Here is a 17082-nt window from a genome sequence, read left to right as displayed (position 1 = left end):
AACGCGGAAATGTCTTTAGTTTAGAGTTGGTGTTGGGCGTTCGCTTCCAGAAATTCTGTTATGTAATTGTTGCATATATGCCTGCTGCCTGCTAGTTACATGATTGATTATAATATATTACATATTGTGATATTCAACTGTTGTGCGAGTAGCCTTCTACTTTTGAGACAAGACGGTACCATCCGAAATTCGAGAATTCAGTCCTAATTTAAGAATTATATTTGATTAGATTGCGATCATATATCGCAAATTTGCCGAAGTTAGGTTGGGTTTGGCTACTACTACTTTTGCTTTTATGGTGTTAGGCGGTGCAATCGATGGAGCCGGTCGATAGTGGATCTTTCTTACTGATGTACTAGGTTGGGTTGATTTTCGATTTGGATTTAGGTTGGACTTTCTGCTCCTCTACCCCACTGGGGAAAAAAGTATCCCTCCCCCAACTTGATTGTAGGTTCGCTCCTTACCACCAAGTAATTTTTATTTTATTTGTGTTTTGCTAGCAACCGATGCTTTTTTTGTGAGACTTTTGTAAGGGTTGCCTTATGTGTTGATTTTCTTTTCTATTGGTTTTATTCTCGTGTTCTTCTTCTGGTTTTTGTAGATGCATGTTGAGCCTCCTTGCTTGGTGGGGTTGTTAGGCACGAGAGCTGCTTTTTGCGGTTGCTAGGTCATGGCTTTGCAGATCTAGGATGAAGAAGGGTTTTATGGCAGTTTTGAGAGAGTAGTATTTCGCTAGGTAGGCCAAAATTTATCACGGATAAGGCGCAAGCTAGTTGCCAATGAGCCCTTCCTTTTCTTCCCTCGACCCCTATTTTGTTCAATCTGCTCCTCTCTCTAGCCCGTGATTTTTGCTTCTATGGTGATGTTCTTTGGTGAAGGAGATTGATTTGTATAGTTCTATGGGCTTGAAGCCAACATGTGACAGTCGCTCCCTTCTCTATACTTCAATGATAATTTCAGCATTTCCTCGCAATAGATTGGAATATTGGTAGCGGTAGCACTCAAGGTCTCGTTCTCTGTCAGGTGGTCTTCCGAGTCAGAGACTACTATCTGCTATTGTTTCTTTTGATGGGCTTAGGTCCAGCCTGTTAGTGATTTTTAGGCAGTGGCTTATCTTTGTAGTTGGGCCTTTTTATGGTTTAAACTCTCAAATTATATCAATACCCAATTCAATGAATCTATAATCATCTGGCGAAAAAAAACCAAAAAAAACTATCTGCCTTATTTTTCCTCTCCTGGGTTGTAATTATTCAGCTAAATTTTTAGGCATCAATTCTTGAAATTTCAAATGGGGTCATGAACTGGCTGAAACAGTTCCAACTATAACACCAAATTGACCTCTGTCTTCTTTTTCCTCTTCTTCTTTTCTTTCTAGAACCCAGCAGCCCCCAAAGGTACAAGTCAAAAATGGCTATGGCTGTCGGTTTTTGGATAGATACTGAACTCAGCCTTCTCCAGCTGTTCCTCCACTGGAATCAAACGCAAGCAATCCAGGAAAATTCAAGCAAAACAGAGCAACCCATAAAATTATGAGATTCAGAAAAGTGTAAAATAGTTTATGAATTAAGGTCTGAACATGATGGAAAATAATTCTCTTTCACAATAGTTCCATTTTCAAACTCATTGTCTCTTTCCATAGAAAAAGGGAATTTGACCAATACCCAAATTGCAAACTTTCAAGTTTCCATTAGCAAAAAAGCTGCATTTACAGAGATCTACCATTGAAGCCAACCCTCACTTTTAACATAACCCAACAATATATATCACCTTCAGATAAACCCCACAGTTACAAAAGAAATGATTTTTTCACAAAAAAAAAAAAAAAAAAAAGAAGGATCCAAGAAAAGAAAATCTATATACTAGACACCACAAGAGAAAATGAGGTTAAATGTGGCAGCCGCAACAAAGATAGAACAGGCACAAGCTACCCACCAAGACAATAGCCTCAAACACAGACACAATCTTGAAAAGCACATCATCAACAAAAGAAAGCTGAAAGTGTATTCTTTTCCAGTTGAAAGCAGACCCCAAGAACCTGAATCTCCATCTCCAAGACTCCTTGATCTTCAGCTTCCTAAACAGCCACATCTTCATTTTCCTCCTCCTGCTACTGCTGCTGCTGCTCTTTTCCATGTCCTCGTGCATCTTTTCATCAAACATTCACTCACAAGAATTTCCTCTAGATCGTTGCAAAACAAAGACTTGCTTGCTTACTGCTGGTCTGAGACTCCTGGGGAAGCATAGATGGTTTGGTAGTTTATATGGGGGGGGAGAGAAGGTTAGCTGACGGAATACCAAAGCAAGAGATGGGGTGGGATTTTATGTGGATTTGTGAGGGTATTTTGGTAATTTAGATGAGAAAAAGCTGAAGGCGTAAGGAATAACTGCTACGCGTTCGGAAGAGTCAACATCAAGAAAGGTGGCTTTTCTGTGTAAGCCTGGAGGAGTGTACTTATAGAAGATGGAGTCCTGAAATTAAAAAAAATAAAAAATAAAAAAAAATTTTGATTTTCTTTTTTGACAATGCATTTCTTATAATTTTTTAAAATTAAATTTAATATATTTTGGTTATTTTGTTCATATATATATATATATAGATAAGAAATGAGTGGCCTAGCCAAAAAAGAAGAAAGATGACGAATGAGTCGCTGAGCGTTGGCGTGTGAACATTGTCAAGTAAGATCGTGTTAATGGAGGCATGAGTTTTGTTTGGTAACCGAGAAAAATCGTCCACTTGTGAACAAGTGGAGCTTTCATAGATTTTTTCTACTTAAGATATATTGAAGTTGAGGTCAATTCATGTAAAATCCTTTAAGAAGCTTCCTTTTAATGTTTTGATGTTTCGTAATCTGTTTAATATCTCTCGTTGACTAGTATTTTCTAGGAATTTCTGACCAAATAAATTTTTTTAGACGTTGAATCTGAAATTTGATCATTATTATTGGTCAAGTTTCCAATCATTGAATCTACGATAGCAATTTTCTTGTGTTTATTATCACTATGGATTGTAAAATAAAATGAAATTAATCATAACTACAAATGATTTTGTTTTTTTAACAGTGTAAGTGAAATTGCATTGGACAAATATGGAAGACTAAGTTCAACATAAACTCCTTCTCTTTTTCTATTGTAGTAATAATATTTATATATATATATTAAAAAGGCTTTTGAAAAATTAATAAATACACCAATATCTTATGAAAAAAATGTGAAAATAAATTAATTGATTGTTATTCTTAAAAATCTAATCAATGAGATACGATGAATCATTCCAATTTAGGTAGGAGCGTAAATGAACCAAATTGTTCGTAAATTATTCGAAATTCAACTCAATAAAAACTCGATCGGACTCGTCTCATTTTCTAAACTCGATAAAAACTCGATCGGACTCATCTCATTTTCTAAACGAGTCGAAATTGAGTTCACTTTTTAAACTCGTTTAATAAATGAGTCAAGTTTGAGTTTAGTAGTATTCGGTTCGTTTAAACTCACGAGTTCAGCTCATTTTTAAGTTTATAAACAAACTCTCAAACTGACTCATAAATAGACTCGCGAACAAACTCATGAGCAGACTCGCGAATAAATTCACGAACATGCTCGTTTGTCAACACCAATTTCATATCGAAAGTTGAAGGGATATGGAGAATTGTAGTTTTTCTATAAAAATATAATTCTTCTATATTTTTTTTTTGCAGTAGTTTTGAAATTGAAAATTTTCAATTAAATAAAAAAGATTTAATTTAAAAGTTTCTTAATATCCTTATAATTTAAATTTTACTTTTAATTTAAATTTATATATAATTTAAATTAATTTGAATTATATTAAACTTGTTTATAATATAATCGAGTTTAAATTTGATTCTAAATTAGCTCAAATTCGAACTTTTTAATTGGAGTTTGAGTTGACTTGTTAATGTGATAAACGGACTTATTATAAATCGAGTTCGAACCGAGTTCGAACTGAGCTTATTATGAATCGAGCTCGAATTGAATTCAAATTTAATATTTATTTTATGAATCGAGCTCGAACTTATAAATGAAATTCAAGTTAAATTCGAACTCAAATTTTTAAATTTATTTTTTAATCGAGTCTAAACTTATTAAAATTCGGCTTGATTCGATTCAATTACGACCCTAAATCTAAGTGTCTACTTGCTATTAAAAACGTGTTAAAATTTTTTTTTTTTTAGTTGAATCTACAGGTTTAATAAGCTTTTCACAAGGATGTAAAATAATGAGTTTTACAGCTCATTCACCTTGATTTGTAAGAAAAAGAAAAAATCAAAGAGAAAAGGAAGAAGAAGAATCTATGCTTTTGCTTCAATGGATTTATGTGGCTGCCTGCAAGGCCATTTGTGCAATTCATAGAAGGTGGACTTAAAGAAATGCAAACACCAAAAAGACACATCTTTTCTTTTCTCATTCTCCATTCAAAATTAGGACACATATTAGACAGACAGAAAACAAAATATGTGATTTTAGGCTCTGTTTGGTTGATGAAAATAGTAAGAATTCTTTTTGTTTGCTTTCCTTATATTTAACCATAGAAAATATATAATAATTTTTATATCAACTTATTATATATATATATATTTTTTCTCTGTCAACTTCCTGGCAGCTTCCCGTATCTTAACATGCGCCCTTAAATATCTGGTGACTCTAAAAGCTCATCATTCGTCAACTTTGTAAGTTATAATCTAATCCGTAGCTTTGGGGTGGCAATTGGCATCCTTTTCATGGGTTCCATTCTTTACGCTTGGCTGCCAAATGCCTCATCATCTCACCCTGTCATTATATATATTATAATAATTAAAAAATTTTATTCTGAAATTAATTTTTTACTTTTTTGATGTTAACAACTTAAAACTGCACCACCACACCACCACATCTAATGATTAACATTCCAGACAGTGGTTTGTCATGTCTCCTCTCTGGTTTGAAGCCTCGAGTCTTCTGCTTTAATTGTAATGATGGTTTATGCTTTGCTGTTGTTTTTAGATCTAGAAAGACTGTTATTGGTGAAATTCTACTTCTCTAAGTATGAGGATTGTTGGTAATTCCAACCAACGGGGATGTGGTGGTTTATGTTTTCCTGAGTGATCTAGTGCATGTAACGGTGAAAGCTTTGATTTCCATAGGTTGTGGGTGGGCGAGGCATTTTAGTTGGATAACATTTTGGACTTGTAATTGAGTTTGGGTCTTCTTTTAGCTTTATTTATTGGTCCTTGTAACTGGTTCAGTCCAATGAAACTTGCAAAGTGCAATATACCATGCATTGATTCAACATCTTATTTTCGCTTGCTTGCATAGGGAATTTAGAGGATACAATCAATATTTGTTTCCTTCGCTTTCTTCGCTGAACTTGATTCAATCAGAGGCAATAATTAAAATATCCTACTATAATGAGTTAGATTTTTTTCTATTTGGGTCCTCGGCCATTATATTTATTACTTTATATTTTCATTTAGTGACTTTTTTATATTAAAATTGAATAGTGCATTGTACTCTAATCAAGTCTAATGATAATTTATCTTTTAATTTAAAACAAAAATAAATGAATGAAATAAATTAACTAATAGAGATAAAAAAAATAATTTATATGTTTAATGATAATTTATCTTAAATTCATACATTTTGCTAAATTAAAAGGAGAAAAAAAAATCGAAGACCACATATAATTCTATATTTAGGAAGATAACCATCTCTCGTTGAGTTCTTATTAATTCTTGATGGTGCTTCTACAAATTAAATTAACATTTGCATTGTTGAAGAAAATTTATTATGATTATTTCTCCTGAATAAATTTCTTAGACAAGAGAAGCAATGAAGAGGATGCCTCCATTTCTACAACGCGAGCTCCCATCTTCTCACGAAGCTCCTGCATAGCATTTCTCATCTTCATAAGCTCATCAACGCTCATTTCTTCAATGGGTTTCGGATTTAATGGTAACCCATTTTTTTTCATCGCCTCCTGAAGCAGCTTTGCTCTTTTTCTCTCATACTGAACTTGCCTCTGCAAGTCGCCGAGATGCTTATTCAGCTTCTCCGATCTACTCACCGATCTCCCAAAAGGGCAACCTCTCTTCGAGTTCTTGCCCTTATCATCTAGAAACCGCTCAGAAAGAGACTCAACGCTAGGGTTTCCAAATGAAAAGGGTTTCCCTCCAGGTGAGAAAACAACAATGGCAATCTGGGCTGCGCAGAGGATGGCAAGCTCGTGAGCTTTCTTGAATAGACCAGCCCTGCGCTTGGAGAAAGTCACCTGCCGAGAATTTCTATCTTTCACCATCTTCATCTCAATCTTTCTCCGACCCATTGCTGAATCTCCTTGGCTTGAATCAGGATTTGAGAGGAAGAAGGAAGCAGAGATGGATTGATAGTCTCACTATGTGGATGAATTTATTCAAATTGGGATCTTACGAGGATTTCTAATAATGGATTTTTTGCATAAAAAAGTTTCTATACTTGGTAAGTTCTTAACTTTATTAATTCTTAATGTACCAAATTTTGGTAACCAAATAGTAGTTGGCCTAATTTTTTATACATATATTTTTTTCATTTTGAAAAAAAAAATTGATTAATCAGGAAATTTCTTCTATGTGCCACGTATTTATTAATAATTTTAATATATTTTATTTCTATTTAAGTACACTAAATTTTTATATTTTATGAAATTGTCAATTACATTATATTTTTTATTCAAAAATTAAAATTTTCTGAAGGATGGTAACCTCTGCCAACCTCCTTACATTCTGCAGCTGAAGAACTTGTATAAATTGATGAATACCTAATTAGTAAGGTACAGTAATACAGTGACAATCTGGCATCCTGAATTGGCAAGGGAAAGGTGTCCTCCCACATTAAGAAAGTATAAAAAATTACTCTTTATTTTAACAATATTTAATTATTTGATATTTTTTATTTAGTAACTGAATTAATTGAAATAATTAAAATTTTATTGATTAATATATTTTATTAATAAAATAATTTTTATAATTATATTTTTTATAATTTTGCTAATAATGTTAAATTTATAACCATTATTTTATTATTATTTTTGTCTCAATATTTTTTTATAGATCCCCAAATTTGTTATATTTTACAAATAAACCTTTATATTATAAATTAGCCACTCAAATTTATTATTTTATTTGTGAAAAATAACAAAATAGAAATTAAGTAAAATCAACTATTTATATTTCCATCTCATGTCTCTGATCTGTGATGGTCTTGTGAATCCTTGTTAAGTCTTCTTGTGTTGGTTTGATGACGTAATAGGGTAATGAATCAGCTATAACAAACTTTAGGGGATTAATATGTAATTTACCCTTAATTTTTATGCTTAATTAAATATGAGAATTTTAAAAAATTAATATTGCTAAAATAATGATTGAATTCATTTATTTAGGAAGTGTTTATTTTCTAATTTATTTTTTTTCTAAATATATGAATACCAAGATTATTTGGAAATAGACTCCACGTATGGAATGCCTAACCCCACCATTTTCAAGGTTTTAAGAAACATAACCAGAAAAGGTAATGTCATATATTAGAATATTACCATGCAATGTTACGGAAGTAATTTAATTTTGATTTATTTTAAAAATTAAATTATATTAAATTTAAATATTTACTTAACATAATTTAAATAATTTTATCATCCATTTAATATATATTAAATTTAATTTATGTTCTATTATAAATATGTAGATAAAGTTTAAAATTTTTTGTATACCAAGTATATATTAAGTTTCTAAATTTTCTTCATCATGTTTTTGTCAAAATAATATAAAATAAGATTTAGATATATAAATTTTAAATGTGAAAACAGTTTATATTATATAATTCAGTACTCACTATAATCAAAACATACAAAACATCAATTAAAGAGTTTTCTTTGATTACTTTCTTAATGTGATAAAAATATATTAGTATATAATTACATAATATAAAAATAATAAGAGATTTACTCAAATCTTGCCTTTTTTAATAGCCGATTCAATTTGACTGAGGGTTAAATCATCAATTAATTCTGTTATGTTTAATAGATCTGATTGAGAAGACACAATGTAGGAGCAGAAGAACCTCTATCTTTAGTATTAGAGACGTCAAATTTTTTTCGAATATGCTTTTTGATGTTTTTTTTGAAAGAGAGCTCTAAACAAATATGTGATTTTGAAGGTGTAACAACCAATTGAGAACCCACTGATGCATCATCGTCTGCAAATACTTGTATTACCTGAAAAGTAATGTTAAATGTATTTTTTATTTGAAAACTCAAAATAATTTGAAATATTTTTTCAATATTATAAATCTCTGTGACAACTGATGGGATTAAAATTTTATCTTTTGAACTCTGCACTAATGCAGCAGCAGAACTCCAATAAGATCAGAAGCCAATCTACCAAAAACTACAAATGTGGCAACCACAGTTATATCTTCAACAATAAGGCTCCTTGTACCTATAAAAAAAAATGAGAGCATATCGGAACAATCTAAACTTATTTACAAAAAGATAAATAAGAAATATAAATAAAATATTAAGGTACCGGAGTGTCTTTTAATATGCCACATTTATTATTACACTAAATTGTATTGTTCTAATTTCCCGTGCTACTCTTACAATTAGAACAGATTTTATACCACTCTTACAATTAGAGGATTAATGTGTAATTTACCTTTAATTTTTATGCTTTAATTTTTATGCTTAATTAAATATGAGAATTTTAAAAAATTAATAATGCTAAAGTAATGATTGAATTCATTTATTTAGGAAGTGTTTATTTTCTAATTTATTTTTTCTAAATATATAAATACCAAGATTATTTGGAAATAGACTCTAGATATGGAATGCCTACACCCAAAATTTTCAAGGTTTTAAGAAACCTAACCAGAAAAGGTAATGTCATGTATATGGCCATACTAAAATATTACCCGCACGATACTGTAAAAATAATTTAATTTTAATCTATTTTAAAAATAAAATTTTACTAAATTTAAATATTTACTTAACATAATCTAAATAAATTCATCATCCATTTAATATATACTAAGTTTAATTTATGTTCTATCATATATATATATATGTAAAAAAAGTTTAAAATTTTTTACATACGAAGTATATACTAAGTTTTCAATTTTTCTTCTTCGTGTTCCTATCAAAATAACATAAAATGAATTTAGATATATATGAATTTTAAATGTGAAAATAATTTGTATTATATAATTCAATATTCACTGAAATTAAAACTTGCGGAATATCAGTTTAAGAGTCTTCTTTCTTTACTTTCTTCCTGTGATATATAAGTGAAATTTATTTTTTTTAACATATAATCACATTATATAAAAATAATAAGATATTTACTCAAATCTTGCGTTTTTTAATAGTTTATTCAATTTGACTGAGGGTTAAATCACCAGTAAATTCTGAATTGCTTAATGGATTTGAGTGAGAAGATACAATACTTAATGCACGAGCAGAAGAGCCTTTATTCTTAATATTAGAAAAGTCAAGTTTCTTTCGAGTATGATCTTTGATGTTTTTTGAAATAAGGCATTGAACAAATATTGGGCTATGTGTTTTTGAAAGTGTAATAACCAATTGAGAACTCACTGATACATCTTCATCTGCAAATATTTGTGTTACTCGAAAAGTAATGTCAGATGCATATTCCACTCGAGAACTCAAAATAATTTGAAATATTTTTTCAAAATTATAAATCTTTTGTAACGCCTTATGGGATTAAAACTTTATCTTTTGAACTTGCTAAGTTCAGAAGCCAATCTATCAAAAACTACAAATGTAGCAATCCCGGCTATATCTTCAACAATAAGGCTTAACTTGTACCTATAGAAAAAAAAATTGAGAACATATCCAAAATAATCTAAACTTATTTGTACAAAGATAAATAAAAAATATAAATAAAATACCAAGGTATTGGAGTATCTTTTAACATGATACATTTATTGTTACACCAAATTGTGTTGTTGTAATTTCTCGTGCTACTCTTACAATTAGGATAGGCTTTATAACTCCATTATGTTGTTATATAATACTTTTGATGGTTGCTTCACATGTGAATTTTACTTCCTGGTTATACAATGCAATTACACTCTTTATTTATAAGTTAAGTAAATGGAACAATAATTAGCGATCAATTTTTTGTACACAATCACAATCATAAACTATTATTAAAAAAAAAACCCTAGAAACCGGTTCTCCGAGCAGCTACTCTCTCAAACCCACCGAAAGAAACCCTAACAATTCATTCAGCCATCGTTTCTCATAGCGATGATAAGATCTATCGCCCTCTACCACAGCGATGACAAAAAATTGACACGCAGTCGTTGTAATATAATCAACTATTTTGGAGAAAATTGTCAGCCATGGAACCATCAATGGAGATCATGCCCAATCGTAAATCAAAAGACACCCATATTCGATAAAACACAAAAGCCCACTTCAATCTCTCCTTCAATAAAGTATTCAAATGTCGACGATCGCAATATCCCTTCAATGGAGCAGCTGATCATCGTTACTCAAGACTAAAAAGAATCCAAGATGAAGGCTGAAAATATGAGGTAAGACATCAATCCATAAATCAAATAAAATATCTTTCCTTTTTGCTGGTTCACTAATATGTATTTCACTTCGAGGGCCACTAATGGAGGCGCAAAGGCAAATCATGGGATAATTCAACAGAAGAGGGAAAAAACCACAAAACTAAGTATTATTAAGTTCGTTCAAAGAAATCAGAGTTTCAACTCTAAATATGCAGTTGTAATTTTGATGTGGTTATACTTAAATACTTATGCCATATGTTAATATGTAATATATGCATAATTTCTTTTATGCATATCTGGTTTTGATAATAGATTTTGAGCTATAAAACTGTAATCTATCTACGATTCTGATACAGGTTTATTTGATTTAAAGTAATCCAATGCATGCAAATCTATTTTTGATGGTTTTATTGTATATTAACATACAACAGATTTACACATCCTTTGCATGCATATGTGACATTTGATAACACACTTTGCTGTTGGTGTGCATGTGAAGAAGATATTGCTCGTGTCTTCTTTTTGTTTTAAAAGTTAAAATATTAGAAGTGTTGTCAGATAAGAAACAAAACCTTTAAAAAGATGCATAATTTTAATAAGAATAATCTAAAAGCCCTTATTCTACTCTCTTTCTTACCCATCATACACTGGTCATTCAGTCAAAATAAGTATAAGTTTAAAAGAAAAAACCTAAAGTCATACTTGAAACTATATTTACAACTGCAAGCTCAAGCCCAAAAAAGAAGCTAAAGAAAATCCTAGTCCAAGAGCATGAGTGCCAAAAAAGACATAAACTTGCCATCACCCAAGGTTTTCATTAACCAAATCAATTATAAAAGCCTTTATTATCTTCAGAACCTTAGCCAACTTCTGGGCATTTTTTTTAACCTTTTTGAACTTAGATTGGAGATCTGTAAAAGCTTGTGCATAACTCTCCTTGAGAACTACTAAATCCCTGTGGCTATAGTCCTAGAGCTCAAAACCATAAACAACTTTTAAAGAATCCAATGCAGACATAGATGCTGCATATTTAGCATCTTCAATGCTAACACTACTAACCCCTATTGTGTCAGAAATAACCTTACTACCTTCAGCATCATGGTACAAATAAACAATCTTAACATAAAAATACCGTTCCTCTGTGGTCTTTGTCTGATAGTAAGGGGAGGGAGACCAAGTTCACTAATAACCTCAGCTAAGATATTTTCAATTGCAACCCTAAGCAGCATTCTCTATGAGAAAAAATAAGAACAAAGAGTTGGAAGAAAAAATCAGAAGAAGAGATAAGAATGTATATTTTCACCAGAAATCTGATATCTAACATCCTTTTTCTTTTAGAATAAACGACAGAGGCCCCCAATGATGTAAAGGAAAAATAAAATTATTTCAGAAAATATATTTTTAAAAGGCATAAACTTTCAAGTCCTTTATAAGGTTACACTCCAATCAATTTTTTTTTTATTTCTCTAAGCTACAATTTTTAAAAGAAAAAAACATGTTATTAAAGACAAATTTTGTATTTTTTAAAGTATACACTTTAATCAGTTTTTGATATGTCTAAACCACACATCTCAAAGAACATTTTTCAATTGTTGTCAAAAAGGTGTAAACATGCTATTGAATATATAAATTTTATACTTTTTAAAATATACACTTTAATTAGTTTTTGATATGTCCAAACCACACATCTCAAAGAACATTTTTAATCTATTGTCAAAAAGGTGTATTTTCCAATTTAGTTTCCTAAGTTTTTTAAACTGAGGGACCTCTCTACCAATATAGTTTTCAAATGTTACAAGTCTAACACACACCTGTAAATAGTCTATTTGAAATGAAATAAAAAAAATCAAAAGGAAAAGATTCTACATATTCAAGTCAACACCAAGATTAAAAATGGGGGAAAAAAATAAAGAAATAATAAAGAATGCAAGGCAACCTTGAATATTAAAGGAGGATGAATAGGTTTTGATTCTGTAAGAAAATGGAAAAGAGCCGCATATATATGATCAAATGGAATAAATAACATACTCAGTAAAACAACGGAAAGGAGCGCCTCTAGCAACAGTAAAAGCTACAACCTACCACATAATGAAGAATATCGGTAAACATGAGCAAATGCATGTTTAGAACAGAAAAAGAAACCGTTGTAGAAAGAGTTAAAAACCTGGGAAAGGTGATGGATTAAAAGAAAATGGAAAAGAGCTCTATAAATAAGGATTAAATGGTTCATCAGGTAAGCTAAGAGGCTGTTCACTTGCCACTGTTGGTGACATCAAAATTTGCAGTGTAAAAGGCAAGTAATTGCAGATCGGCTGGTGCAGTGTTCGCATGGAAAAGGTAAAATTGTAAGATAAAATAGCAATGAGAACCCCCTATGAAAGCAGACAAGTATAATGATTAAACTCTTGAAAAATGTACCCAAGCAACTGCAAAAAAAAAAAAGATAAAAAAAAAAAGAACAAACACTATGCAAATTATTATCTCTATCATGCATGAGCTTCCATGGCTGCACTAATTTTAATATTATTGTGTATGAAATGAGTGAGTTGATGCATGACCTTCCATGGGTGCATCACTATTAGGATAAATCTCCCTGCTTAATGAACATAATCTCTTGATAGTTGCACTGTTAGCTTGAATGGTTTGATAAATTTATGGGTGCATATCATCATCTCTGTAAGACATTAATAAGTTTATGTGTACATGCACCGTTGAGATCATTATGTATGAAATGAGTGAGTTCGTGCATGAGCTTCCATGGCTGCATTAATTTTAATTTTGATAAGTAACCCGTGGAGATGTTCATGGGCATATATACTGTTGAGATCATTATCTATGAAATGAGTGAGCTGATGCATGAGCTTCCATGGGTGCATAGATAAATCTTCGTGCTTAAATGGTTTGATAAATTTATAGGTGTACTGTTGAGAGCATAATCTAAGAAATGAATAAGTTAATACCTGAGCTTCAATGGCTATACGATTTAGATTAATCTTCTTGCTGTAGGATAAAAAGGAAAGATGGAGAAGAATGAATGAAGAACAAAGAAGAAAATAAAGAAAAGTAAGGGTCCAAAGGCTAGTAAGAAGCAGAAGACAAAAGAAGAAAGAAACGACGTCCATGAAGAGCATAATCCAAGAAATGAATAAGTTAATGCTTGAACTTCAATGACTACACCATTTAAATTAATTTTTTTTGCTGCAGGATAAAAAGAAAAGATGGAGGAAAAGAAGGAAGAAAGAATAAAGAAGAAAACAAAGAAAAGTAAATGACAGTCGTTTTGCCAAGAGGGTTCAAAGGCTAGTAAGAAGCGAAAGATAAAAGAAGAAAGAAAAAATAAAAAGCATGCAAGAAATGACGTCGTTTCATTATGAGCGTCAAACGCAAGCCGAGAGCATAAAAGAAAATTGATGAAGAAACATAAAGTAAATGTGTAAATCGATATCAGGAACAAATCTGTAAAGTGATTTTTTTTGGGGAATTACGGACTAAATCACACTTTATAATATAGTATATTAATTATAGTTAAAATTTTTCAAGATGCTCTTCCTTCTTTCTCATCTTTCGAGCATAAATCATTAAAGTCTCCCGAATAAAGTCACGGAAGAAAGCTTCTACGAGAGAAAATTTGAATAAGATTTCAAGACTGACGTCGTCGTTGCGATTCCGGAAACCCATAATAACTAGTAAACCTCTATTGAACATTACTTTCCGAAACAACCGAATCAATAAAATTTGAAGAAAAGCCAACCACAGAAATATATACATGACTCTTCCACATTAACGAAAGGCATCATCCGAAAGGCATCCTCCCAATCTTTGTCTATTGACTGAGAAGCAACCATCAAAATGTAAAAAACTACGAAAAAAATTCTATACGAGAACTAAAAGTTTTTGTTTCCATCAAAAATAAAATGTATTGGATTATATGTGAGAAATCTCCCCACCATACAGAAATCATAAGTGACTATTGAAATATCTCTGGAACTCTTAATAAGGACAACAATATTTTCTTCTTCATCGATAGTCAATTGACGTAGATCGTCTTCCATGGGGAAGGGAAAAGAAGAAGTTAGGTTTAAGGAAAAGGAAAAGACAAGAGTATCGAGTTAGAAAGGGACCACCGAGAAAACTTGAGTCGAAAGTATAAAAATCTAAGAACGAAACAGAAATAATCTTTAATCTCTTTCTTTTCTTATGCTTCGAATGTGTATAGACAATTTTTTTTTTATAGTAATGTTTATTTTTATTTTAAAAATAAAAATTATTTTCTTAACTATTATTTTCAAATGCTTTTTAAAAATTATTCAATTAATTTAAAATTTTATAAGTTAAAAATATATATTAAATTTAATTTAAAATAATTTGTATACCTTTAATTAATATATTCAATATGTATTTTCCTCAATAATAATTTCAAATAGTAATATCAATTCATAAAATAGATAGCATTTTCCACTCTTTTTTCTTTCCTTTTCTATTAGAGATAAAAGAGAAATAGGGATATTCAACTTTATTGCAGTTATTATTAGACTAAACTCGTAATTATTTTTGCTATGTTTAAAATAAAAAAATTATTTATTTTTAATAAAAAATTTATTTATTTTTAATAAAATATATTTTTTTTTATATAATCACGAGTATCAAATATTTTTATGATGTATAAATAATAATAAGAAGAAAAAATATTCACAACAGTAAAAAGGATTTTGCTTTAACTTTAATGGAAAATAAAAAAAAGACATTGAAGGTCAAATTGGCAAATATAATCTGCAAACACATGAAATAACAAAGGGATGAAAATGTTTAAATTAATAAAAAGCATTAAAATTGTGTCCTAATTTGTTTTGATCTAACAAGTGGGCAATAATAATACAATTTATTGCCCAAGTGAAGTGGTAAACTTCTACCATCCTGTGACAAAATTAAGAATAAACAAAGCTTAAATATCAATAAATCCAAACAAAACAATGATCATTCTTTTTTTTTTTCCTTCAAATTAAATTGGCATTATACCGTTGTTATTAAGAGTAAAATTTTATTATAATAAAGAATGTGCGTCTGTAAATTAAAATTTTATTATAATAAAGAATGTACGTCTGTTAATTTACACCGTAGTCAATATAGCGGTAATAAATTTCTAAGATAAAATTTAAGTATTATATATGTAACTTTATTTACTTAATGAGGATTTCACTGGAAAAAAATTAAAATACAAGAGCAAATATTAAGTATTGTCATAATCGAAACCCTAATTTTTAGGGTATAATAGTCGACAAACTGTAAAGAGTATTATTTACGATAGTAAAATCAATTTCACATGTAATGGATTAAAAATCCACCACGTATGACAATTTAATAGCGGCCAAAATAGCACGTGTTTTTCATACCACAACAGAGAAATACTATATTTGGATAACATTACCGTATACAATTCTGCTGGTACTATCTCTAATATTATAATAATAATAGTAGAGGAAAAACGATTCATGTAAGCCATATCATTATTAAACTTGATACATCCCATAAGAAATGACGCTAAATAATAATTGAATAAGATATATACGGTTGAGCGACATAATTAATAAAAATATTACTCTATTGAAAGAGATTGAAATCATGTCGTACAAACTGAAAATACATTTTTCAAATATATTATAAGATAAAGATAGTCGGAGTGAATAACAGAAATTTTTTATATCCATTTCAATTTCCAACTAATTAATTTTTAATTAAATAAGAAGTTAAATATATAATTAAATATTTAAATTTTATACAAAAAATGTAACTATTTAATTTTTTAAAAATTTAATGGTTAAATAGTTAAATTTTGATGAATATTATATATTAAAAGTTAATAATGAGTGTTAATTGATTTTTAGAAAAAAATTGGATATGAAATTATATATTAAATTCAATAAATTAAAAAATTATAATAAATAAAAAATTGTCCATTAATGATAGGTCAAGAAGAAGAAAAGTCAAAAAGGCATCAGATGGTATCTCTTGTTTCTCAATGGGTGATGGGTGATGGACACCCGCCTGTGATTCAGCGATCAGACAAACCTCCCATATCTTTTTTTACACAAGCATATCCATTCTAATTACATTTTTACCCTCCAATGTTTAATTTTGTTACCATTATTACCGCCCACAATTCTTTTTTTAATTTTTTAACATATGGAAGTAAAAAATATAATTAATAATTTATTTATTTATTAATTTTAACTGTCAATTATTATAAAAATTTTAAAATGTTTTCAGTATAAAAATTTAATTAATAAATATTTATAAAATCAGAGAAAATTTAATGAATTTTTCAAATCATATAGGAATTGAATAAAAAAGCTTTTAATAATTTTAATAAAAAAATTAATTGATAGATTTTTAAAAATATTATAAATATTTTAATGTATTTTTTTAAATTAAAAAATTAATTAATAAATTTTTACGACTGAATAGTAAATTTACTCGCATAGAATTGAAAATAATATTTTTATTAATGAATAAATAAGCGAA

General features: G+C 29.6%; 1 protein-coding gene across 1 annotated transcript; it reads right to left on the bottom strand.

The window, feature by feature from the left end:
* Positions 1 to 5674: 5674 nt before the first annotated feature.
* LOC110604784 (agamous-like MADS-box protein AGL29) lies at positions 5675 to 6430 on the bottom strand. Its single transcript, XM_021743089.2, has one exon. It carries the CDS (start codon positions 6314 to 6316, stop codon positions 5786 to 5788), a length of 531 nt encoding a protein of 176 aa, XP_021598781.1. The 5' UTR covers positions 6317 to 6430; the 3' UTR covers positions 5675 to 5785.
* Positions 6431 to 17082: the final 10652 nt, after the last annotated feature.

Source organism: Manihot esculenta, chromosome 17 (assembly GCF_001659605.2).
Source record: "Manihot esculenta cultivar AM560-2 chromosome 17, M.esculenta_v8, whole genome shotgun sequence".
Classification (NCBI taxonomy): Eukaryota; Viridiplantae; Streptophyta; class Magnoliopsida; order Malpighiales; family Euphorbiaceae; genus Manihot; species Manihot esculenta.
This window is presented reverse-complemented; position numbering and strand designations above follow the sequence as displayed.

Bases quoted from the DNA above. Each gene is read 5' to 3' on its own strand.
- LOC110604784 (XM_021743089.2), bottom strand. From the start codon at position 6,316: ATGGGTCGGAGAAAGATTGAGATGAAGATGGTGAAAGATAGAAATTCT.